The sequence below is a fragment of the Taurulus bubalis genome, assembly GCF_910589615.1.
Source record: "Taurulus bubalis genome assembly, chromosome: 5".
Lineage (NCBI taxonomy): Eukaryota > Metazoa > Chordata > Actinopteri > Perciformes > Cottidae > Taurulus > Taurulus bubalis.
In genome coordinates, this window is record NC_136593.1 from 22,679,456 (window position 1) to 22,707,234 (window position 27,779).

Here is a 27,779-nt window from a genome sequence, read left to right on the forward strand (position 1 = left end):
GGGTCATCTGGCTGTCAAGTTAAAGATCACTCCATTAATTAATATTAAAAAAAGGAAATAATACAATTATTAATTAACTAATTAATTAGAGAAATGTTCAAATGAAAAGGAATGCATTAATGCATCTATCAGGAAACAAATGGGTCAAATTAAAAAGGGGTTAATGAAAAAGATATATATTAAACAAAAACTGATGAATTAATACCTAAACAAACTATGGCAAAAAATGCTTGTTAGCAGATGAATAAATAAGTGAATTCACAAAGTCAATTAAGAGTACAGGTTTTAAATCCGTTAGGTCACACTGACTTTCCTTTCGCTTCACACATTCATATGGAGATGAGGGAGTATAAATAGGAGGGATGAAGCCAGCAGAGATCACATTCTCTCTACAGAGACCTCTACAGCACAGAGATCCAGACATGGCACCTACAACCACTGCAGCAATGACCAATTCTCAGGAGCATCTGACTCTGACCCACAAGGTAAATTGAAGATTCATAAACATTTAAATGGGTTGAAACTTGGTTGACACGCCTTTTCAGTGTCGCATGGGGGTCGGGAACAGTGCCCATGGACTGGCAGACCGGGGTGGTGGTTCCCATCTTCAAGAAGGGGGACCGGAGAGTGTGCTCAAACTATCGTGGCATCACACTGCTCAGCCTCCCGGGAAAAGCTTATGCCAGGGTGCTGGAAAGGAGGCTCCGACCGCTTGTCGAACCTCAGATTCAAGACGAGCAGTGCGGATTCCGTCCCGGTCGTGGAACAGTGGACCAGCTCTTTACCCTCGCAAGACTACTGGAGGGGTCCTGGGAGTTTGCCCAACCAGTCTACATGTGCTTTGTGGACTTGGAGAAGGCTTTCGACCGGGTCCCTCGGGGGTTTTTGTGGGGGGTGCTGCGGGAGTATGGGGTGCCAGACCCGTTGGCACGGGCTATCCGGTCTTTGTACGCCTGCAGTAGGAGCTGTGTTCGTATCCTCGGTAATAAGTCAGACACGTTCCCGGTGGGTGTTGACCTCCGCCAGGGCTGCCCTTTATCACCGGTCCTGTTCGTGACCTTCATGGACAGGATATCTAGGCGCAGCCAGGGGGCGGAGAGGATCCGGTTCGGGAGTCTCGGGATCGCCTCTCTGCTGTTCGCGGATGATGTGGTCCTGTTTGCCTCCTCGGACCGTGACCTCCAGCATTCACTGGAGCGTTTTGCAGCCGAGTGTGAAGCGGCAGGGATGAGAGTTAGCGCCTCCAAATCTGAGGCCATGGTGCTCTGCCGGAAACCGGTGGATTGCTCCCTCCAGGTGGGGACAAACTGCCTACCCCAAGCGAAGGAGTTCAAGTATCTCGGGGTCTTGTTCTCGAGTGAGGGTAAGGTGGAGCGGGAGATCGACAGACGGATCGGTGCGGCTGCAGCAATAAAACAGGCGCTGTACCGGTCCGTCCTGGTGAAGAGGGAGCTGAGCCGGAAGGCGAAGCTCTCCATTTACTGGTCGGTCTATGTTCCAACCCTCACCTATGGTCACGAACTCTGGGTCGTGACCGAAAGAACGAGATCTCGAATACAAGCGGCCGAAATGAGCTTCCTCCGCAGGGTGGCCGGGCTCAGCCTTAGAGATAGGGTAAGGAGCTCGGACATCAGGAGGGAGCTTGGAGTCGAGTCGCTGCTCCTTCGTGTCGAAAGGAGTCAGCTGAGGTGGTTCGGGCATCTAGTCAGGATGCCTCCTGGACGCCTCCCATTAGAGGTTTTCCAGGCACGTCCAACTGGTAGGAGACCCCGGGGAAGACCGAGGACACGCTGGAGGGATTATATCTCCCGGCTGACCTTGGAACGCCTCGGGATCCCCCAGAATGAGCTGGAAAGTGTTGCGGGTGAGAGGGAAGCCTGGGTCGGCCTGCTGAACCTGCTGCCACCGCGACCCGACCCCAGATAAGCGGCTGATAATGGATGGATGGATGGAAACATTTAAATGTTGTTGATGAGAAGCTGTCTTTCTTCATGCTAACTCTATCCTCCAGAATAAGTTTATTAATGACTTTGTTCCTCTTTCTGCAGATCAGAAAGCCTCTGGTGGAGAAGTTACGCAGAGAGAGAATCAACAGCAGCATTGAGCAGCTCAAGTCTCTCCTGGATCCAGAGTTCCTCAAACAGCAGCCAGACTCCAAGCTGGAGAAAGCAGACATCCTGGAGATGACAGTTTGTGTCCTGAGACGACTGCAGCAGCAGAATCAACAGCAGAGAAGACGGATGCACCACTTCAACAAGCTGCAGTCTTCCTCTGATAAGAACCTGAGAGAGGCTGACTTCTCTCCTCTGAGCTCCACAGTCCAGACCAGCATCAGCAAAGAGAAGAGTCCAGTCAACAGCGCCCCCTGGAGGCCGTGGTAGACGCCTACAGACTGGAGCTGCTAGCAGACAAACTGAGATGACCACATTGGTCAAAGATTACTGGAAGTGAATTCTTCTGAATTCTGAAATGTTATGAACTTGTTCTTCTGTTTGTACAGAAGGTTGTTTTTAGTTTCTGCTTTCTTTGTGGAAGATGACATTTCCTGAGGAAATAACAGCAACTTTATCTTTTAAATTAAGAAAGAGAACATCTTGTCATGCATGTTGCAAATCTGATTGCATCAGCAATTATTATTTTTGCATCACTGTATTTCATGTATTGGTGGATGGTAAAAGCTATGGATACATTAGTATCTTTTCATTGTTATTGATCATTTTGATCAGAAATTTTGATTCTTCTTTTTGACAGTTTTTACTATTTGTTTTGTTAACGAAGTGAAAATGTTTAAATCCATTTGTAAAAGTATTGTTTAAAGACAGTGAGTACTGTGTCCTCTAATATTGTAAATGGTTTGTCTTTTATAAAGACAGTTGTTCCTTTACTCTCTCTGAGTACAGTGTGTCTTGTAGAAATCTACAAGTTGTTGTTGTGATGAATCATCACCTCTAGTTGCAACTTTCATACTTTATGAGGCTCATTGTGACTTGTTGAATAAACAAAACACTTCTAACTGAAAATGTTGTCTTCTCATGTCATTGTTTATTAATGTCATCATAACTGATAGAGGTCTTCATCATCAATCATATCTTTGAATGACAAATCAAGATAATCGCCAGAACATAAAGTAATTGATTAACAGCAACATTCCTGTTTATGGTTAAACTATGAATGTGGTTATATTAAGATTATTGATTAAAAGGCAATATCAATTATACATTACTCTAAATGAACTACGTCAAGCATGCAAGCATGCAAGATGGCGCCGTGCCAGCGGCTGCCTGTCGCAGTAGCTGCCTGATAGTTTCTTTATTTTATAGTCTTTTTTTCCACTTTCCTCTCTTCTTCTTTTTCTTTAATTTCCCCTTGGGAATTAATAAAGTATATATTCATTCTTTCATTAATTCAATGCATCAAACCAAATGAGGAAAAGTACATTTCCAAAACTATTTGGTTGTCTTTGAAATGTACTTTGTTTTGGTATGTTTCAAGGATGAGGATTGTGTTGAGTTGGTTTCAAGCATCAGGAATGGGAATCACACTTTTTTAGAAAAGCATTAATCAAGATTGAATCGTCAAGTATAAATATAAAATTAAAAATCTGAATACATTCAATCAAATAATGGTTCCACCTGATATAGTTTAAGTTTTCATTCAATAAAATCACAAGACGACAAATGTAAAATTATTTGTAGTATTTCTTTTACACATAAATTAAACCATATTTTATTGATGAAATGCGATTTCCTTTTTTCACTGTGATGGGATGATGAGGGTGTGCTCAGTTAAAGTCATTGATCCCAACATCAGATAGATAGATAGATAGATAGATAGATAGATAGATAGATAGATAGATAGGTGTTTGGATGATAAACCCTATTTTAAGGTCTTTTTATCTGCTGTTTATCTGCTTATCTGTTTATCTGCCTTGGCTCTCCTCTGCAGATACCCTCGCTGTGTGACTCGTTTGTGAAGCCACTATCATGACGTCATCCATTTTTAACGACTTGCAACACAATGCCTCGCGGTGAAAAATACTGTGAAGAGTGCAGCGCGGCGTGCAGCGTGACTTCAGCCACCTCTCAGTTCTTCCTCCTCCAAAGCACAAAGGAGAGGAGCTGTTGTTTCTGAAGCTCTTTGATGACGCACAGGTGGAGCACTTTGAGTCTGCGCTGGTCCAGTCGCTCTCGTGAGAAGTTCAAATATACATATTTTTATTAAATAAAAATAAATAAAACACATGCTCCGTGTTCTCTGTGAGTGTGCCGCCCGGCCTCACAGCGCTCTTCATTATGCTCCCGCGACTAATAATAAAAACAAGAAACATAAATACGTTCCTTTACATATATATTTCATTCTAACATGGTGGTTGAGTGGTTAGTGCACGCGCCTGTCACACGACAGCTCCGGGTTCGAACTTGGGTAGAAACAACATATCCACTAGCTTTCGAGGTGGTGCGGATTTGATAGACGAATTTCGGAATTACGCCATTGAGGGAATTCGTAACAAGTTAGTCAATACGTCTCAGTCATTGCGGAAAGTCCCGCTTGAATGTGTGGGAGTGTGCGCTATATGCAAGCGCCGTGTGTTTTTCCTTTAATAAAACAACATATTCGGTTCATGAGATCAAGTTGATATTAGTTTTCTTTAGTGTTGGAAATGTTCCCCTGACATCCTTTCTCCACAGGCAACTTCAGCTCCTTGAATGAATGAATGAATATATACTTTATTAATCCCCAAGGGGAAATTTTTTTTTTGTCGTCATCAGTAGCGCCATACAACTGACAAGTGAAGATATAAAACACACAAGATTAAAGATCAATATATAAAGAAGCAACAGGGATGAAAGATATATACAAATTAAAATAAAGTCAAATATATATATATATATATATATATATATATATATATATATATATATATATATATATATACATACATATATATATATTTAAATATACACAATAAAATAGAATAGAATACAACTAACTGGAGAATATATTTATATTTACAGCCGCAGAGTGTATTCAAATTAAGTAAATTAGATAAACAGTAGAAAGTGCAAAATGCAAGTATGTATGGTACAGGGATGCCGTATTGCTGACGGCAGGAATGTTCTCCTGTAGCGGTCCTTATTGCAGCGGAGCGTGAGGAATCTCTTCCCGTCCATCCCTAATGCACCCTAATACACCCTAATACACCCTTATACACCCTAATACACCCTAATGCACCCTAATACACCCTAATGCACCCTAATACACCCTAATACACCCTAATGCACCCTAATACACCCTAATACACCCTTATACACCCTAATACACCCTAATGCACCCTAATACACCCTAATGCACCCTAATACACCCTAATACACCCTAATGCACCCTAATACACCCTAATACACCCTAATGCACCCTAATGCACCCGAATTACGAGATCAGGATCTCGTAATTACGAGAAAAGGGGTTTATTTTTTTTTTTCTATATTTATTTATTTATTTATTTTTACGCTGGTGAAGCAGGCTTCCTGGATAAAAAGTCCTCAACTTCCTGGAAGCTCCTGTCATAGTCCAGAAACGACGCTAGCTTAAGGTAGCCTCTTACCACTAACTAACAGATGAAGTGAATGACTAAGACTAAGTTCTCTAAATAGATGAACGGTCACACGTTATTATGAAGCTGAAACCTACCTTCAACTACCTTCAACATGACGTCGTCAGTGGTCAACTGCGCATGCGCAATCGAGCCAAGCCGAGCGCGTTCGAGAGGTCACTCTGTGACGGCACCGAGTGTGCCATCACAGAGTGGCTTTGAACCCATCAAATTGCTCACTGTAAAGATTCATAAATAAGACCAAATCCAGGTCACGTTCATAGTTTTGACAAGTTGCAGTTTTCTTCTGGTTTTTTAAACTACTTTTTAACTACTACTACAAAACTAAAATGCAGAGTGCTTTTAACATCACCACCTGCAAGACATCTTGAATTTAAGGAAGGTCAAGGTAACTATCTCACCAACTCTTTACCTGGACACATTCTTAAGTATGGCTGTGCCTTCCTAAATACCGAGGGAGGCACATTGCTGGTTGGGGTGGAGGATGGGGGAGAGGTCTGTGGAATATATTTGGACATATTCCAACAGAAGGAGATTCGCGACTTGATGCACATGTCCGCAAATCTTTTCAATCCTCCTCTCACCGGCAATGATTACACCCTGCGCTTCCTGCCGATAAACAATCATCCTGATTTCAAGATCATCTCCCTGCAGTTCAGATCCCCTCAAGCCTCCACTCAGCTCTATCAGGTCAACAGATCAGAGGTCTTCTTAAGGCGGGACGCTAGTGTGTGGGGTCCATTATCTGAGCCTGATGTTCAAGAACTACAGCGGCAGAAGGATGCTCTTCTTGCCGAAAAGAACAACAAGCTACGTGAGGGCCACGTGAGGCTACTTGAGCTAAGTGGCAGAGACCAGGGGGCAGGAGGCAGAGGCAGGGAGGCAGGAGGCAGGAGGGAGGAGGCAGAGCCCAGGAGGCAGGGCCCAGTAGGCAGGGCCCAGTAGGCCTGTTTTTATTAGGGTTACAATCACCGGGCCAGAGACGCAGGGAAAGGTCCTACCATGCAGGGTAGCAAGGGCTGCAAGGGGCGCCCCAGTAATGCTACAGAGGAGAAGCCGTTCCCCATTACACCGCAGTCCACAGCGAACCACCAGCCAGAACATCGGCAGTTGTCACTATATGTTCTATGGAACATATATTGACAACATTGATGCAGAAAACCTGAAATTTAACAGCGGCGAAGTTGATTATGTCAATACGGATTTCCGTAATGACATTTTAACCGTCGGCTGTGATTTCATGAGTCATCAGGGAGGGACGCTGCTACTGGGAGTATCTCCAGTTGGAATGGTTTATGGAATGAATATCAGTCATGATGAGGAAGATAGCATCCGGCTGATGGTGGACCAGGCCTTAGGAAAGTTCACTCCACCTCTCTTCCCTCACAATTACACACTCAAATTCCTGCCGGTGAGACAGCATCCGGAGATAAACCGCAAGGTGATCTCCCTCCATTTTAGAGCGCCTCCAGCCTCCCCTAAACCAGTGACATATCAGGCAACCCCTTATATGAGAAACGCCAGAAAGCCGCTTCTCCTCCCCCTCACATAGATTACCTAGCTGATGCTTTTTAGTCAGCGAGATGATCAGAGCACTGATCATCTCGCTGACTAAAAAGCATCAGCTAAATGAAAGGTACCCAGGTATCTGGTATCTGATGGTTTGTGCGAGGTGTTACATTGTATATTTATGAGATATAGTCCATCTTAACTCCTAAGCAGCAGCTGTTTTAGGGTTCAGAGTCAATTATACACTTGGAAGTGAAGTGATTTCACGTTTCAGGTGTACATTTGAAACTACTCCTCATAAAACAATATAATACAACCACTTGCACAACCTTCCAACCACCAGACACGCCCAGCCACCCGAGGAGAGGTGATCTCTCTTCGGCCTTTCCAGAGTTTTCTCCCCATGTCCTGAAGTTCATGGGGAGTTTTTCACTCATGTCCATCGAAAGGGCTGGGCAGCTGAAACACCTTCAGCAACACACACACAATAATTTAAAAAAAAATAAAACCATAGAAATTATGTCGTAGAAAAAACTTAATTTTGCATTACTGTCAATTTATTTTTTAATGTTCGATAAAACATGTTTAATGTATGAAGTAAGGGACGATCAGGCGAGGCGCTCCGTGTTACCAGGCAGAGAGATGTTTGAGGAAGCTGAGAGAGAGTGGCAGTGATGAGCCACGATGGCTCCACTTCTCGGGGTCCAGCCAGACCCAGCTCTCCCATCCCCTCGACTTCCAGCTTTGAGTAGCCCTACTGCTTCCCACCAAGGGTTGGCGATGCTGCCAACGTGTGACATTTGACCCTGAACTATCACTTTAAATGCACTGCTATGTGAGCGACGCCAACAAAGTTTCGACTGGCCAGCTAACCTGTGACGTGTCTGTGTGTTGCTCTACCAGTCTGCAGCCAACTACCACGGTGGCCAGCTACACGGTTCATCAAGCACCTGTGCGGCACACACCATGGCGGCGGCCAATGCGCCCACTGCAGGCCCGGCTGCTGTAGCTAGGCCGGCGCCCGTCTCCGTAGCGCCCGCTACTGCAGCGGCTTATGGGGGGTACCAGCCAACGCACGCGGCAACAGACTACGGCTACCCTCAGCGCCAGCCGGAAGTCCCTCCACCACCGCCAGCGGTCACCTCTCAAAACTACCAGGTACGCCACAGGTTTCTGCTACAGAGTACCAAGAAACCATTGACTCTGGATTTGCATGTTCATTTCTGAAGAGACCAGTTCGGCCTTCATGATAGCTGGGAGACCATAGGTATGACACATATGGTCTCCCAAATAAATGTACATGACGTACATTTTTATTCAGCATTTTAAATGGGAAATTTAGAAAAATTACTAAAAAATTAAATTAGTAAATTAATAAAAAAATCATTCAAAAACAGTTAACTATTGGTTATTACATTATTTTTGCACATACAAACATGTTGTTCATACATGTTTTACATTGAATACATTAGAATATTTTACTTGTAGTAGTGATTTCAATTAGTAATCTAACTTGAAACACAGATTTTTGTATTTTTTGATTGGTAGTTTGCTCCTCTCTCACCGTTTATGTCACATTTTGGGTCTTGAGCTGGTAAAACAATGCAGGGAACATTTGTTATTACAATCAACACTTGAGATAATGAAGGCTCTTGACAAATGAGAAGGACGTACAAAATGTAAACTACAATCTGGTGTTTCATTTTTACCTCTTTATTAAGATTTCATTTAATTATTTTTACTAATGCATGTAAAATTACTAATAATGTACCAAAACACTGGCAACGAAGAAGATATTGGGTATATTATAAGAATAAATCTGAAGTTATGTTAACTTAGAACCTTAAGTGCTGCAGTAGACATATTCAAGTCCACATTAGTAATCTTTACTCAAAATCATTAGTTCACTTTAATTATTTCTTTACTTTAGTCCAAGTTTAATGAAATAAACATTTTAAGTTAAACATACTCACACATATATAGCAAAATCACTAATATAACATTATTTATTGCTACTGAAGATCATTAGTTTAAGTAATGTCTGGATTTTGAAATTGAATGCATTGTTTCAAGAAAATTGTACAGAAGGAAAGAAAATCAACAATAGATTTGAATGTTCCAATGAGATTTATTTTTTCAAAACATTGCATTGTAACTGTTTAACTGAAGTTGCCACTCTTGAATTTAGTAAGCATCTCTTTTTTATTGTTGTGTCCATTATTTTGGCCGTGTTCTGGCCTGTTCTGGTGCCTGTGTTCTCTCCTACTAACTGAAGGAGTTAACTTGTCAGCGATGATGGTACGTGTTTTCCATTTTTTTGGGCTATCATTCCAGAATGTGGCATGTGAAAAAACCTAGTTTATATACATACTGTAGGTTAACATGCCACATCTTTGATTGACAGGTTGTGTGCTTACTATATATTGATATAGTGTCTGTGCTTTACCTGTTTCAAAACAAACATATTGTTTTTCCATTAAATAAACAAAATAGCTACTTGGAATTAAAGTAAAGGGTATTTTCAGTCTACAGAAGCAACAGATAAAGACACACTATGAGGCATAAACACACTTTTGTGTGAGGACAATTACACGCGGTTGTTTATACAGCACACATGTCTGAGTCACCAGCTACAGCGACTGTTTCCAGACCTGCTGAGCCAGATGAGCCCCTTGTGGCTTGTTTAATGAATTCACTGATTAAAAGGGAACATTGAGCGTAGATAGTCGCAGTGACCTTGTTCTGCTCCAGAGTCCGCCGGGAGAAAGCGGGCTTAAGGTGATGGATGGATGAGAGAAAAGAAGAAGTGACAATCATTATTGCACTAGAATAATACAATTATTGCATTAGAATACATACTTTTACTCTACTAGAATATATACAACTATTGCACTAGAATAAATATAATTATTGTACTAGAATATATACAACTATTGCACTAGAATAAATATAATTATTGCACTAGAATAAATATAATTATTGTACTAGAATATATATAATTATTTCAGTAAATATAATTGTCATATAGTACAATAGTCATGACATTTGAGAAGCTGAAACCAGATAATGTTGATGATTATTGCACTTATATTTTAAACATGTTTATAAATGTACTATCTCCTGTGTGTGTGTGTGTGTGCGTGTGTGTGTGTGTGTGTGTGTGTGTGTGTGTGTGTGTGTGTGTGTGTGTGTGTGGTTGCACACATACACACACTGTATTTAATTTACTGTTCATTGTTTTTGATTTAATTTTTTGGGAGCATTTTGATTTTGTGCATTTCAGAATTCAGCTGTGTTTTTCAATAAAATATCGTGAAATCATCACTTTGACTGTCTTCACTTTAGACTTTTTACTAATAATAATACATTGTATTTGTATTGCACTTTATATTTGAGCAATCTCAAAGTGCTACAGAGCAGAATAAAACAAGAACATTTTTTTTAAAGATATATTTAAAAGCAAAGCCCATAAAAGATATTTTAGCAGTAAGCTTTCTTAAAAAGGTGAGTTTTCAGGTCACGTTTAAAAGCCTCTGCAGTCTGTGGGGCCCTCAGATGGTCGGGGAGGGTATTCCACCGCCTCGGAGCTGCAGAGGAAAAGGCCCGATCGGCCATAGTGCGGAGCTTTGTTCTGGGGACTTGGAGGGTATTTTTGGTTGCAGAACGGAGGTTGAATGAGGAGGTCTGGGGGGTGAGTAGTTCTTTTCGGTATTGGGGGGCGTGTCCGTGAATGCACTGATGAGTGAGGAGGGAGAGCTTATACTCAATTCTGTGTGGGATGGGGAGCCAGTGTAATGATTTCAGAACGGGGGTGATGTGGTCGTATTTGCGGACTCGTAGCAGGATCCTGGCAGCGCTGCTTTGAATATGTTGTAGTCTCTGGATGTTCCTGTTAGAGATTCCGGTGAGGAGAGCATTACAGTAATCCAGCCTGGACGAAACAAAGGCGTGGACAAGTTTTTCAAGTCAGGGTGAGTGTTGGACGGAGTTTGGCGATGTTCCTGAGGTGATAGAAAGCTGTCTTGCAGAGGTGTTTGATGTGGGTGTCAAAAGAGAGATTGGGGTCCATTTTAACAACAAGGTTGGTGACAGATGTTGAGAGAGGGACGTTTTGACCCGAGAAGGTGATACAGGTGGTTATATCATACTTATTTATAATAGTTTGTCTTATTCCTTTGTATTTATTTATTTAGTATTATTTGCCATCATTGATTTTATGTTTGTTTTTCATTTCAATAAAAGTCTTGCAATCTGTACTTTGTTTGAAGCCTTATTATTTCTAATATGATCTTACAAACAAGCTCCACACATTATGATAGAAATGGTGACATGAGAATGACAATAAATAACTGAACATGGACCAAGAAGCTCAGGCTGTCCAGCTGCTGTGTGGTGACCTCATGTAGTCCATTTCAACATCAGGAGACCAGGACAGATGTGCAGCTTCAGGAGACCAGAACAGATGTGGAGCTTCATACAGCTGTGAATGAGAATGACAATAAATAACTGAACATGGACTATGAAGCTCAGGCTGTCCAGCTGTCTAATGACCTCATGTAGTCCAGCATCAGAGACTGGGTTATTTATTATATGACCTTAAAGAGAAGATTGAACCACATCCTTTGAGGTAGTTGTTTTGTGTTCTGCTCACATCCTGGAGCTCATCATTTGAACCAAACACTGACTATTTAGTTGGGTACGGTGGGAATCTATATATATATATATATATATATGTATATATATATATATATATATATATATATATATATATATATATATATATATATATATATATATATATATATATATATATATATTTGCATGATATTAGTTGCATTAATTAGGCTGGTGAGGTCACAGGCCTACAGCTTCTGTTGTCCTATAGGTCGATTTGAAAAAATGGAGACCAAATCCTAAAAGAAAAGGAGGAAGAAAAACAACATTTTTAGTCCTTTTTAGGCATCAAGGCTCGTCTGGTGGGGAGGAGGAGACTGTGAGGAGGAGCAGGGGGGAAAGGGCAAACATTTCAATAATAATTGTTGATGTATAAAATTCATGTTGAACTATTTTTCCTGGTCAGACCTCCGAACCATCTGTGGTGACGAGCTCTGTCCATTCAATTGAATTATTCCAGTTTCTGTTTAATAAATGCTTGAAGACATTTAAGTGTTTCACATCACATTTGTTTTCTCTAAAGGAGATTGATAAGGTTATTTAATTTCCATTACACTTTCTCTCGATGACTGACTACCCACAACACTCCTTGTGGCTGGAGCATGGAGTCTGCATTTAATCAGAGCTGTGGATATGTTCTGCAACGACTCTATAGCTGCACTTGAAGCCATGGTTGTAGTTAGTCAGTGCAATGAAATCCTTCTGAGAAATGCACTTGCTTTCACCAAGAGTACAGCTTTTTACCTTTCAACCACGCTGAGACTGAATGCATTCCTCAGGCTGGCAGGTGTGTTAATGAAGTTGCAATTGTTATGACTATTATTGCGACAAATTGGGAATTTGTATTGTCCAACTTTATTCTTGAAACTATGATGTTGCTTATCCTATTATCGAAACCGGGGCTCTCGTGTGACAGGCGTGTGCACTAACCATTCATCCACAGATGAAGAGTGCTGTGAGGCCGGGCGGAACACTCGCAGACAACGCAAAGCTAACATTTATATAAATGAACTAGCAGTGCAGCTGGACCAGAGTGCAGCCATGGGCCAAGTCTCTGTTCTATGCAGACGACCTGGGCCCTATTTCTCGTACCTGGCTTACTGAGTTAGCGGGCTAATTGTCAGGATGAGATGACGTAGGTCTGGCTTTTCGGTTCTTGAGTATCACAGCCAAAAATGTAAACCTGCTCCCGGGCAGGCTTACTGAAATTCACTGGATAAGCTGGCCACTCCCACGGACAAAAAAGGCAGCTCCCTTCCTCATTGATGAAGGAGCGATATTAGTTATATTAGTTTTATAGGGAGAGAGTTCTTCCAGATTTACAAGATCCATTCTCACATCTTCATGACTTCCTGTACGCGGCGCTATAGATTCTTCAGACAAGGAATCATTTATTTACGAGAGCTTCTCGAGGCGCGGACATTGATCAGCACAGGCGCAGCCGATCGCCCGTCTCACAGACACAGACTATCAGCCGCTGCATGACGCGCTGTTCAATATCATTATTGTAGAACATGATTAAGGTGGACTCATGATGAGAATACAGAGAATCACACACAATTTCTTTCACACAATCATCTCGCTCATTTAAGCTGGATAATAGGACATTTGCTCGACTTTGTTGAGCCAGGTACGAGACACAGGGCCCTGGTTCTGTTGTCTCCCACAGAGCAGGGACTCCAACACCAGCTAGGCCTGTTGAAGGCTGTTACAACTGGGCCCGTAAATCTAAAGAAGACAAACATCATGATCTTCCAAAAAAGGCCCAGATGTCAGGAGAATAGACACAATTTTACTATAGGAAGTACCACCATAGAACACACCATGAGTTACACCTGCTGTGGCAGTGGCCTGTTGGTAGTATTGCTTGCTGTCATACACCACAGCAGGAGCTGTGGACCAGACATAAGAGTAGGTGTCCTCACACCATCCACACATATATATGTTTATACCAAACATATGTTTTTTGCAGGGACGTTACATTTAGTGAAAGAAGCAAGGAGCACGGACAGCGGGTCATCTGGCTGTCAAGTTAAAGATCACTCCATTAATTAATATTAAAAAAAGGAAATAATACAATTATTAATTAACTAATTAATTAGAGAAATGTTCAAATGAAAAGGAATGCATTAATGCATCTATCAGGAAACAAATGGGTCAAATTAAAAAGGGGTTAATGAAAAAGATATATATTAAACAAAAACTGATGAATTAATACCTAAACAAACTATGGCAAAAAATGCTTGTTAGCAGATGAATAAATAAGTGAATTCACAAAGTCAATTAAGAGTACAGGTTTTAAATCCGTTAGGTCACACTGACTTTCCTTTCGCTTCACACATTCATATGGAGATGAGGGAGTATAAATAGGAGGGATGAAGCCAGCAGAGATCACATTCTCTCTACAGAGACCTCTCCAGCACAGAGATCCAGACATGGCACCTACAACCACTGCAGCAATGACCAATTCTCAGGAGCATCTGACTCTGACCCAAGGTAAATTGAAGATTCATAAACATTTAAATGGGTTGAAACTTGGTTGACACGCCTTTTCAGTGTGGCATGGGGGTCGGGAACAGTGCCCATGGACTGGCAGACCGGGGTGGTGGTTCCCATCTTCAAGAAGGGGGACCGGAGAGTGTGCTCAAACTATCGTGGCATCACACTGCTCCGCCTCCCGGGAAAAGCTTATGCCAGGGTGCTGGAAAGGAGGCTCCGACCGCTTGTCGAACCTCGGATTCAAGACAAGCAGTGCGGATTCCGTCCCGGTCGTGGAACAGTGGACCAGCTCTTTACCCTCGCAAGACTACTGGAGGGGTCCTGGGAGTTTGCCCAACCAGTCTACATGTGCTTTGTGGACTTGGAGAAGGCTTTCGACCGGGTCCCTCGGGGGTTTTTGTGGGGGGTGCTGCGGGAGTATGGGGTGCCAGACCCGTTGGCACGGGCTATCCGGTCTTTGTACGCCTGCAGTAGGAGCTGTGTTCGTATCCTCGGTAGTAAGTCAGACACGTTCCCGGTGGGTGTTGACCTCCGCCAGGGCTGCCCTTTATCACCGGTCCTGTTCGTGACCTTCATGGACAGGATATCTAGGCGCAGCCAGGGGGCGGAGAGGATCCGGTTCGGGAGTCTCGGGATCGCCTCTCTGCTGTTCGCGGATGATGTGGTCCTGTTTGCCTCCTCGGACCGTGACCTCCAGCATTCACTGGGGCGTTTTGCAGCCGAGTGTGAAGCGGCAGGGATGAGAGTTAGCGCCTCCAAATCTGAGGCCATGGTGCTCTGCCGGAAACCGGTGGATTGCTCCCTCCAGGTGGGGACAAACTGCCTACCCCAAGCGAAGGAGTTCAAGTATCTCGGGGTCTTGTTCACGAGTGAGGGTAAGGTGGAGCGGGAGATCGACAGACGGATCGGTGCGGCTGCAGCAATAAAACAGGCACTGTACCGGTCCGTCCTGGTGAAGAGGGAGCTGAGCCGGAAGGCGAAGCTCTCCATTTACTGGTCGGTCTATGTTCCAACCCTCACCCATGGTCACGAACTCTGGGTTGTGACCGAAAGAACGAGATCTCGAATACAAGCGGCCGAAATGAGCTTCCTCCGCAGGGTGGCCGGGCTCAGCCTTAGAGATAGGGTAAGGAGCTCGGACATCAGGAGGGAGCTTGGAGTCGAGTCGCTGCTCCTTCGTGTCGAAAGGAGTCAGCTGAGGTGGTTCGGGCATCTAGTCAGGATGCCTCCTGGACGCCTCCCATTAGAGGTTTTCCAGGCACGTCCAACTGGTTGGAGACCCCGGGGAAGACCGAGGACACGCTGGAGGGATTATATCTCCCGGCTGGCCTTGGAACGCCTCGGGATCCCCCAGAATGAGCTGGAAAGTGTTGCGGGTGAGAGGGAAGCCTGGGTCGGCCTGCTGAACCTGCTGCCACCGCGACCCGACCCCGGATAAGCGGCTGATAATGGATGGATGGATGGAAACATTTAAATGTTGTTGATGAGAAGCTGTCTTTCTTCATGCTAACTCTATCCTCCAGAATAAGTTTATTAATGACTTTGTTCCTCTTTCTGCAGATCAGAAAGCCTCTGGTGGAGAAGTTACGCAGAGAGAGAATCAACAGCAGCATTGAGCAGCTCAAGTCTCTCCTGGATCCAGAGTTCCTCAAACAGCAGCCAGACTCCAAGCTGGAGAAAGCAGACATCCTGGAGATGACAGTTTGTGTCCTGAGACGACTGCAGCAGCAGAATCAACAGCAGAGAAGACGGATGCACCACTTCAACAAGCTGCAGTCTTCCTCTGATAAGAACCTGAGAGAGGCTGACTTCTCTCCTCTGAGCTCCACAGTCCAGACCAGCATCAGCAAAGAGAAGAGTCCAGTCAACAGCGCCCCCTGGAGGCCGTGGTAGACGCCTACAGACTGGAGCTGCTAGCAGACAAACTGAGATGACCACATTGGTCAAAGATTACTGGAAGTGAATTCTTCTGAATTCTGAAATGTAATGAACTTGTTCTTCTGTTTGTACAGAAGGTTGTTTTTAGTTTCTGCTTTCTTTGTGGAAGATGACATTTCCTGAGGAAATAACAGCAACTTTATCTTTTAAATTAAGAAAGAGAACATCTTGTCATGCATGTTGCAAATCTGATTGCATCAGCAATTATTATTTTTGCATCACTGTATTTCATGTATTGGTGGATGGTAAAAGCTATGGATACATTAGTATCTTTTCATTGTTATTGATCATTTTGATCAGAAATTTTGATTCTTCTTTTTGACAGTTTTTACTATATGTTTTGTTCACGAAGTGAAAATGTTTAAATCCATTTGTAAAAGTATTGTTTAAAGACAGTGAGTACTGTGTCCTCTAATATTGTAAATGGTTTGTCTTTTATAAAGACAGTTGTTCCTTTACTCTCTCTGAGTACAGTGTGTCTTGTAGAAATCTACAAGTTGTTGTTGTGATGAATCATCACCTCTAGTTGCAACTTTCATACTTTATGAGGCTCATTGTGACTTGTTGAATAAACAAAACACTTCTAACTGAAAATGTTGTCTTCTCATGTCATTGTTTATTAATGTCATCATAACTGATAGAGGTCTTCATCATCAATCATATCTTTGAATGACAAATCAAGATAATCGCCAGAACATAAAGTAATTGATTAACAGCAACATTCCTGTTTATGGTTAAACTATGAATGTGGTTATATTAAGATTATTGATTAAAAGGCAATATCAATTATACATTACTCTAAATGAACTACGTCAAGCATGCAAGCATGCAAGATGGCGCCGTGCCAGCGGCTGCCTGTCGCAGTAGCTGCCTGATAGTTTCTTTATTTTATAGTCTTTTTTTCCACTTTCCTCTCTTCTTCTTTTTCTTTAATTTCCCCTTGGGAATAAATAAAGTATATATTCATTCTTTCATTAATTCAATGCATCAAACCAAATGAGGAAAAGTACATTTCCAAAACTATTTGGTTGTCTTTGAAATGTACTTTGTTTTGGTATGTTTCAAGGGTGAGGATTGTGTTGACTTGGTTTCAAGTATCAGGAATGGGAATCACACTTTTTTAGAAAAGCATTAATCAAGATTGAATCGTCAAGTATAAATATAAAATTAAAAATCTGAATACATTCAATCAAATAATGGTTCCACCTGATATAGTTTAAGTTTTCATTCAATAAAATCACAAGACGACAAATGTAAAATTATTTGTAGTATTTCTTTTACACATAAATTAAACCATATTTTATTGATGAAATGCGATTTCCTTTTTTCACTGTGATGGGATGATGAGCGTGTGCTCAGTTAAAGTCATTGATCCCAACATCAGATAGATAGATAGATAGATAGATAGATAGATAGGTGTTTGGATGATAAACCCTATTTTAAGGTCTTTTTATCTGCTGTTTATCTGCTTATCTGTTTATCTCCCTTGGCTCTCCTCTGCAGATACCATCGCTGTGTGACTCGTTTGTGAAGCCACTATCATGACGTCATCCATTTTTAACGACTTGCAACACAATGCCTCGCGGTGAAAAATACTGTGAAGAGTGCAGCGCGGCGTGCAGCGTGACTTCAGCCACCTCTCAGTTCTTCCTCCTCCAAAGCACAAAGGAGAGGAGCTGTTGTTTCTGAAGCTCTTTGATGACGCACAGGTGGAGCACTTTGAGTCTGCGCTGGTCCAGTCGCTCTCGTGAGAAGTTCAAATATACATATTTTTATTAAATAAAAATAAATAAAACACATGCTCCGTGTTCTCTGTGAGTGTGCCGCCCGGCCTCACAGCGCTCTTCATTATGCTCCCGCGACTAATAATAAAAACAAGAAGCATAAATACGTTCCTTTACATATATATTTCATTCTAACATGGTGGTTGAGTGGTTAGTGCACGCGCCTGTCACACGACAGCTCCGGGTTCGAACTTGGGTAGAAACAACATATCCACTAGCTTTCGAGGTGGTGCGGATTTGATAGACGAATTTCGGAATTACGCCATTGAGGAAATTCGTAACAAGTTAGTCAATACGTCTCAGTCATTGCGGAAAGTCCCGCTTGAATGTGTGGGAGTGTGCGCTATATGCAAGCGCCGTGTGTTTTTCCTTTAATAAAACAACATATTCGGTTCATGAGATCAAGTTGATATTAGTTTTCTTTAGTGTTGGAAATGTTCCCCTGACATCCTTTCTCCACAGGCAACTTCAGCTCCTTGAATGAATGAATGAATATATACTTTATTAATCCCCAAGGGGAATTTTTTTTTTGTCGTCATCAGTAGCGCCATACAATTGACAAGTGAAGATATAAAACACACAAGATAAAAGATCAATATATAAAGAAGCAACAGGGATGAAAGATATATACAAATTAAAATAAAGTCAAATATATATATATCTATATATATATATATATATATATATATATATATATATATATATATATATATATATATATATATATATATAGATATATATATATATATCTCTATATATATATATAGAGATATATATATATATATCTATATATATATATATATATATATATATATATATAGATATATATATATATATATATATTTAAATATACACAATAAAATAGAATAGAATACAACTAACTGGAGAATATATTTATATTTACAGCCGCAGAGTGTATTCAAATTAAGTAAATTAGATAAACAGTAGAAAGTGCAAAATGCAAGTATGTATGGTACAGTGATGAATTAGTCCACAGAGGAACTAGCAAGCGGTGACTTGTTATAAAGCCGTATTGCTGACGGCAGGAATGTTCTCCTGCAACGGTCCTTATTGCAGCGGAGCGTGAGGAATCTCTTCCCGTCCATCCCTAATACACCCTGATACACCCTAATACACCCTAATACACCGCAATACACCATAATACACCCTAATACACCCTAATACACCGTAATACACCCTAATACACCCTAATACACCCTAATACACCGTAATACACCATAATACACCCTAATACACCCTAATACACCGTAATACACCATAATACACCCTAATACACCCTAATACACCGTAATACACCATAATACACCCTAATACACCCTAATACACCCTAATACACCGTAATACACCCTAATACACCCTAATACACCGTAATACACCATAATACACCCTAATACACCCTAATACACCGTAATACACCATAATACACCCTAATACACCCTAATACACCGTAATACACCGTAATACACCCTAGTACACCCTAATACACCCTAATACACCCTAATACACCCGACCACTGCAGAGTCATCAGAGAACTTCTGCAGATGGCATGACTCCGTGTTGTACTGGAAGTCAGTGGTGTACAGGGTGAACAGGAAGGGAGACAGAACAGTTCCCTGTGGGGCTCCAACATCACTGACCACCGTCCCAGACAGCACACGGCCCATTCTGACAAACTGCGGTCTGCCTGTGAGGTAGTCAGTGATCCAGGAGACGGTGGACGAGTCTACCCCCACCACCCGCAGCTTCTCACCCAGGAGCAGTGGTTGGATGGTGTTAAATGCACTGGAGAAGTCAAAGAAAGTGACTCTCACAGAGACACCTGTTCCATCCAGGTGCGACTGGGCTCGTTGCTAATGCTCCTTCATGCAGGAGGAGATTATTGAGCAGCCAGAGTCTGTGTTCAATACAATGAGGGGGAGAATGAACTTCGACAACAACACAGGTTATTTTCCTCAGTGGCCATTGATGTAATAAAACATCTATAAATGCACTATTTTCAAATATGCATGCATGAACACATTGATCATTTTGGTTCCCTGCATATCACTATGTCATAATAATCATACTTTTAAAACAAGAGAAGTTGAGTTTGTATCCATTGCAAAGCGCCTGTGCTGAATGTTGATGGTGTTAGCAAAATAACTATTAAAGAGGAGAAATAGTCCCTCTAGGTAGCGAAATATAGCCAACATGAGAAAGCAGAAAAGATCTGAGTGTATGGACTCAATGAACTGGAGTTGACTGATAAAGACATTGAGATGCACTGACATGCCATCAGGTTTAATACTTATGTTCACCACTTCTCCCGAAGACGAGCAGACATGTTGTCTGCCCTTCAATGCTGGTCAATATTACAATATCTTTATTTTATTTTGAAAAATGCAAAGCTCCAGGGCGGCCAGATTACTTAGAGGCCAGATTTAGAGTCCACGCAGTATGTCTGTTTTGTTTTGGTAGACCTTATGTATGAATGTTGTATCAACTCATCCAAACACCGCGTTAGATAGACATTGTTTCCATTAAAAAATAAAAAAAACAATATCCGCTATTGCTCAGTTGAGTCATAACAATTGTAACTTAATTATTTTTACGGGGGATAAGCGCATGAACAGAGGGGGTTTTGCGGCTGACTGCAAGGTCGGTGGTTCGAACCCAGCAAAGAAGATGCTTCACAGCTGCATTTCTGTCCTGGTCTCCTGATCCTGGACTACATGAGGTCACCAGACAGCAGCTGGACAGCCTGAGCTTATTGTCATTCTCATGTCACCATTTCTATCATAATTTGTAGAGCTTGTCTTTAAGATCATTTAAGAAATAATAAAGCTTCAAACAAAGTGCAGATTGCAAGACTTTTATTGAAATAAAAAACAAACATAAAATCAATGATGGCAAATAATACTAAAGGAATAAGACAAACTATTATATATATATATATATATATATATATATATATATATATATATATATATATATATATATGTATGATATAACCCCCCTAATGAATGACCTCCATGAATGTGAATGTGGCCAGTGTCAAGTCTTCTGGGTTCATGCAGACGTACTGCGTCATCTGCTTGCGGGTTTTGCTGCCGGGCCGAGGCTCCTGCCCGGCAGCAGCAGCAGCAGCCAAGGCTGCCTTCCTCAGCCAGTAGGCCCTGGACCTGGCCATGGGGGGTCCAGGAAGAGGAGGCTGGCCGACAGAAGGAGGAGGAGGAAGGCCAGCAGAGAACGGGCCGGGCTGCTCCCCATCTGGAGGAGGATGAGGGTCCTGGCTGCTCATCGGGGCACTCGAAGTGGAAGGGCTGCCCTTGTCCCACCTGAACAGAGGACAGCCCTTTGGCTGGAGGGAGAGGCTGGACGGCAACAGCTGCTGCAGGGACGACGCCAGCCTTCTGCCGCCGAGAGAACCTGGAGACAAACAGAGAGTTCTTAGACTCTTCACCAAACAATAAATCACAATACAGATTATAAAACACCACAACAGCTTCATGTTGAACCCTTACCACTGGGCCAGGGTCCTCTGGTTTAGCTGGATCTCCGTCTGAGCCATCAGCCTCATGGCCAGCACTGCCTCTCTGGTGGCCACGTAGTCCTCCAGGACGAGGGACCACCAGAAGGCAGCTGAGAGAGTCGTGGAGAGAACAGCTGGGTTAATATACAGCAGATATTCAAGAGGACACATTCATATTTGTAAAGAGTCTCACCGTTGTAGACAGGAGGTGTTCTTCCCCTTCGCTGCCTTGAACCCATGATGATGAAGATCATGTGGGCTCTCTGGGCTGTGGCACCGTTGTACTCCCTCATGTGCTGCTTGGTGGGATCAGCAGGAGAGATCCCACAGAAGGTGTATGTGAGCCTCTGGAGATCTCTCTGGTCCACAACAAGGAAGGCTGCAGAGAGGAACTGACAAAAAGAGCTGTAGATTGATAATAAAAAAGATGAGAACCTGGGATTCTCAGATGTTAGGACGAGGCGAGACGAATCTGTGACGATAACCGGTGTAGGAAAGGCCCCACTTCCGTTTGTGGGGCAGTTGTTCTGTGCCCAACCTGACTGCACCACTCACTGCTTTTGCAACTGCAGCGCCTATTACTTTACTTGTGATCACTTAGTAAATACATTTAGAGAAGGAGAGAAGTTGATGAACTGAATTCTTCCGGGAGCTACGCCAGGCATCCAATAACTGACACACGCTTTCAACATGGAGTGATGCTCTGAGAACGATCCTCTTTGTTTTGAAACAGGTAAAGCACAAACACTATATCAATATATAGTAAGCACACAACCTGTCAATCAAAGATGTGGCATGTTAACCTACAGTATGCATTTAATCTAGGTTTTTTCAAATACCACATCCTGGAACGATAGTCCAAAAAAAAGGAAATCACTTACCATCATCGCTGACATGCTAACTAACTCCTTCAGTTCGTAGGAGAGAACACAAAATGACAAACTATTTGAAAGAGAATAGTAATTAATAGTAATGGGGAATTCTGGTGAAAACAGAATCCTCCCTCCACACTGATGGAGACAAACATGTTGGTGAAGATACAGCCGGGGCTCTGGAGGCAGCTGCTGGTGGCCCTGAAAGCACAGGCGATGAAATTAGATTATCATGTACAAGAAAAAAAAAGAAGCTCTGTTTGTTAAAGTAGATCCACTTAGTTCAGTGTCGAATTTAGATGGAGACAGATTTAACATCTCTCTCAGCTCCTCATCCTCCTGCATTACGAGGAGATGAATCATTTAACATTAGGTGTGTTTGGTGCATTAAGTGTTCACAATAAATCTGTATTTGCATGTTTTCGTGAGCTGACCTAGAGTTGTGGATGTCGGCGCCGAAGTAGCTGCAGCTGGTGGACAGGATTCAGTCAGGATGTACTGCTGCAGGTTGTACATCTCGCTGTTTGATGCACACAGAAACAGAAGACTCTGACTGTTCTGAGCGCCATCATGAACTTCCTTCACTTCAGGAAGCAGAGGATGGACTTGATCTTCGAGAAGCAGGCCAAATTTGTATGTGATATTTGTCCACGCAGGTGTAGTGATGTGGGGGGGTGGAGACCCCTTAAACACACAACATGTCACTTTCTGCCACTAAGATTTGAAACATGGAATCATGGGAGTCGTTGTCTTCAGCATCAGCGATGTCATCGGCTTCTCCCGGTTCAGATTTCTTGAGTATTCATTGTTCCGATGTTTTTTGACGCCAAGTTCTCTTCCAAAAACAAATGGACCCGTTGATTAAAACCGGTAAAAATAATTAAAATGGAATGAAACAGTTTCTAGTTACAGGCCGAGCTGCTGCTAACGTTTGCTCAGCTTGTTGTTCTGAATCATTCACAACTCGACTAACTAGTTTTGGGATGTAATGCAGGGAAGGGATTCATCCCTTTTTATAACCTTAATCCGATTCATCGTTTCAATTGTTCATGACCACGTCAATCGATTTGTTCCCAATGACTTCATGGCATTGTTTTTCTGTTTTAATGCAGTTAAATTACTTTATTTATTTTTTATCCAATGTATTCGGCTCTCATAAATTCATCACAAGTTACCACTAGATAATGCCACATTCTCATATTTAAACAAAAAACTTAAAAATAATTGTCTTGATGTAAATTATCAACTGAGGAAGTTTCATGATATGTTATCCATCCATCCATCCATTATCAGCCGCTTATCCGGGGTCGGGTCGCGGTGGCAGCAGGTTCAGCAGGCCGACCCAGGCTTCCCTCTCACCCGCAACACTTTCCAACTCATTCTGTGGGATCCCGAGGCGTTCCAAGGCCAGCCGGGAGATATAATCCCTCCAGCGTGTCCTCGGTCTTCCCCGGGGTCTCCTACCAGTTGGACGTGCCTGGAAAACCTCTAATGGGAGGCGTCCAGGAGGCATCCTGACTAGATGCCCGAACCACCTCAGCTGACTCCTTTCGACACGAAGGAGCAGCGACTCGACTCCAAGCTCCCTCCTGATGTCCGAGCTCCTTACCCTATCTCTAAGGGTGAGCCCGGCCACCCTGCGGAGGAAGCTCATTTCGGCCGCTTGTATTCGAGATCTCGTTCTTTCGGTCACGACCCAGAGTTCGTGACCATAGGTGAGGGTTGGAACATAGACCGACCAGTAAATGGAGAGCTTCGCCTTCCGGCTCAGCTCCCCCTTCACCAGGACAGACCGGTACAGCGCCTGTTTTATTGCTGCAGCCGCACCGATCCGTCTGTCGATCTCCCGCTCCACCTTACCCTCACTCGTGAACAAGACCCCGAGATACTTGAACTCCTTCGCTTGGGGTAGGCAGTTTGTCCCCACCTGGAGGGAGCAATCCACCGGTTTCCGGCAGAGCACCATGGCCTCAGATTTGGAGGCGCTAACTCTCATCCCTGCCGCTTCACACTCGGCTGCAAAACGCCCCAGTGAATGCTGGAGGTCACAATCCGAGAAGGCAAACAGGACCACATCATCCGCGAACAGCAGAGAGGCGATCCCGAGACTCCCGAACCGGATCCTCTCCGCCCCCTGGCTGCGCCTAGATATCCTGTCCATGAAGGTCACGAACAGGACCGGTGATAAAGGGCAGCCCTGGCGGAGGCCAACACCCACCGGGAACGCTTCTGACTTACTACCGAGGATACGAACACAGCTCCTACTGCAGGCGTACAAAGACCGGATAGCCCGTGCCAACGGGTCCGGCACCCCATACTCCCGCAGCACCCCCCACAAAAACCCCCGAGGGACCCGGTCGAAAGCCTTCTCCAAGTCCACAAAGCACATGTAGACTGGTTGGGCAAACTCCCAGGACCCCTCCAGTAGTCTTGCAAGGGTAAAGAGCTGGTCCACTGTTCCACGACCGGGACGGAATCCGCACTGCTCGTCTTGAATCTGAGGTTCGACAAGCGGTCGGAGCCTCCCTTCCAGCACCCTGGCATAAGCTTTTCCCGGGAGGCTGAGCAGTGTGATGCCACGATAGTTTGAGCACACTCTCCGGTCCCCCTTCTTGAAGATGGGAACCACCACCCCGGTCTGCCAGTCCATGGGCACTGTTCCCGACCCCCATGCGACACTGAAAAGGCGTGTCAACCAAGACAGCCCAACAATGTCCAGCGCTTTCAGCATCTCAGGGCGGATCTCATCCACCCCCGGCGCCTTGCCACCAAGGAGCTTTTTGACTACCTTAGCGACCTCTGCCGGGGATATGGGAGAAACCACCCCAAAGTCTTCCGGCGCTGCCCCCTCTCCGGGGGACATGTTAGCCGGGTTTAGGAGTTCCTCAAAGTGCTCTTTCCACCGCCCGACGATGTCCCCAGTCCGGGTCAGCAGTTCCCCCCCCCCTGCAGAGAACAGCCTGGGGTAGGCCCTGCTTTCCCTTCCTGAGCCGTCGGATGGTTTGCCAGAACTTCCTTGAGGCCAGACTAAGAGCGGTTCAAAAAAACCCTGATGATGTACGGCCCACGGAATGAAGCTACCTCGCCCGGACAAGGGAAACCGGGGCACCCTCCCGGAGCCAGACCCGGGAGGGGAGCTCGACGGCGAGCGTCTGGTGGCCGGGCTTTCACCCATGGGGCCCGGTCGGGCTCAGCCCGAAAAAAGATCATGGACCAGCAACCCTGTGGACTCACCACCCGCGGGGGGAAGCATCGGGGTCGGGTGCTATGCAGACCGGGCGGCGGGCCAGGCAGGAGACCTGGGCGAGCCGATCGCCGGCAGCATAGACTAGCTCTAGGGACGTGGAACGTCACCTCGCTAGCGGGGAAAGAGCCGGAGCTGGTGCAGGAGGTGGAGCGGTACCAGCTAGATTTAGTTGGGCTCACCTCCACGCACAGCATGGGCTCTGGAACCAAGCTCCTGGAGAAGGGTTGGACTTTGTCCTTTTCTGGAGTTGCCCAGGGTGAGAGGCGCCGGGCGGGAGTGGGGATACTCACAAGCCCCCGGCTGAGCGCCGCTATGTTGGAGTTTTCCCCGGAGAACGAGAGGGTCGCCTCCCTGCGCCTACGGGTTGCAGGGAGTAAAGCTCTGACTGTTGTTTGTGCTTATGCACCGAACAGCAGTTCGGAGTATCCGGCCTTCTTGGAGTCGGTGGGAGGGGTCCTGGAAAGGGCGCCGCCTGCTGACTCCATAGTTCTCCTGGGAGACTTCAACGCTCACGTGGGCAATGACAGAGAAACCTGGCGGGGCGTGATTGGGAGGAACGGCTTGCCCGATCTGAACCCGAATGGTGTTTTGTTGTTGGACTTCTGTGCTAGCCACAGTTTGTCCATAACGAACACCATGTTCGAGCATAAGGTGGCTCATAAGTGTACCTGGTACCAGAACACCTTAGGCCGGAGATCAATGATCGACTTTGTAGTCGTATCATCTGATCTGCGGCCGTATGTCTTGGACACTCGGGTGAAGAGAGGAGCAGAGCTGTCAACTGATCACCACCTGGTGGTGAGTTGGATCAGATGGCGGGGGAGTCGGCTAGAAAGACCTGGCAAGCCCAAACGTGTAGTGAGGGTGAACTGGGAACGTCTGGCGAGGACCCTGTCCGGGAGGTCTTTAACTCCCACCTCCGGAAGAACTTCTCACAAATCCCGAGGGAGGCTGGGGACATGGAACCCGAGTGGACCATGTTCAAAGCCTCTATTGTGGACGCGGCTGCTCGGGGCTGTGGCCAGAAGGTCATCGGTGCCTGTCGTGGCGGCAACCCGAGAACCCGGTGGTGGACACGGGGGGTGAGGGAAGCCGTCAAACTGAAGAAGGAGGCCTTTCGGGCCTGGCTGGCACAGGGGTCTCCTGAAGCAGCTGACGGGTACCGGCAGGCCAGAAGGGCTGCAGCTGCGATGGTCGCGGATGCTAAAACTCGGGCATGGGAGGAGTTCGGGGAGGCCATGGAGAAGGACTTTCGGTTGGCCTCAAGGAAGTTCATGATATGTTATATTTATACCAAATTCACCTGTAATTTCAAAATATCTGTGATCTTTTTAAAGGCTGTTTTCTCTAAATGAGTTTTATTCTCAGACTGATCTATACATCTCCACTTCAGCAGCTCTCACATCCACCAACCTTTACACTTTTATTCATATTCATTTTCTGAAGTGTTTTTATAGAAGGCTTTGTTCAGAGATCACATTCACAAGATGATTTATACAACATCTTATTCCTGAAAACATGGAGAAAATGTACTTAAAAATGTCAACCACATGAAACAATAATTTTGAACCTAGCTTTATTTGTTCACATTTTCCAGTGTGGAAATTATGCAAATTAGCACAGATTTAATCAGACAATGCCTCATTTGCATATTTAATCATACAATTTCAGAAAACTTTGAACGGATCAACCGGTGGCGAAAAGACATCCGAACATCTAGAGCTCTCGGCATCTTTCATAAATGTGTTGGATGTAGTTGCATAAGCTCATGTTGACCTGGGCCGTCACTCTTTGGTCACAGTAGTTTATATTCTGAATTAACAAGAGCAAGGGTTTTGATACAAACATCTTCAATAATATCTTAATGCCTTCAAGATTAATACGTCAATGTCGAATGAGGGCTTTTGATTCCTTGTTGCAAACAACATCCCTTCGAAAGCGTCCCAGGAAACTGGGATCAGAAACTGTAATGAGCCGATGTTGCAGCACCTGCACGTGTCGGTCAATGAGTTGGTCAATGAGTTGGTCCATGAGTTGGTCCATGAGTTGGTCCATGAGTTGGTCCATGACGACGTGGTGTGTTGCTCTCTTGAGTCTCTGCGTTCGACCCCCA

The 27,779-nt window shown here is 44.2% G+C and overlaps 1 protein-coding gene and 1 pseudogene across 2 annotated transcripts; both read left to right on the plus strand.

The window, feature by feature from the left end:
* Positions 1 to 362: 362 nt before the first annotated feature.
* Positions 363 to 2,381, plus strand: LOC306736089 (uncharacterized protein; the record flags this gene model as incomplete). The annotated part of the gene is made up of 2 exons (XM_079217681.1): positions 363 to 485; positions 2,049 to 2,381. The coding sequence occupies 2 exons, from the start codon at positions 363 to 365 to the stop codon at positions 2,379 to 2,381; spliced, it is 456 nt and encodes a 151-aa protein (XP_079073807.1).
* An 11,788-nt stretch (positions 2,382 to 14,169) lies between these two features.
* Positions 14,170 to 16,186, plus strand: LOC306736826 (annotated as a pseudogene). Its single transcript has 2 exons — positions 14,170 to 14,290; positions 15,854 to 16,186. The product of its transcript is annotated as an uncharacterized misc_RNA (transcript).
* Positions 16,187 to 27,779: the final 11,593 nt, after the last annotated feature.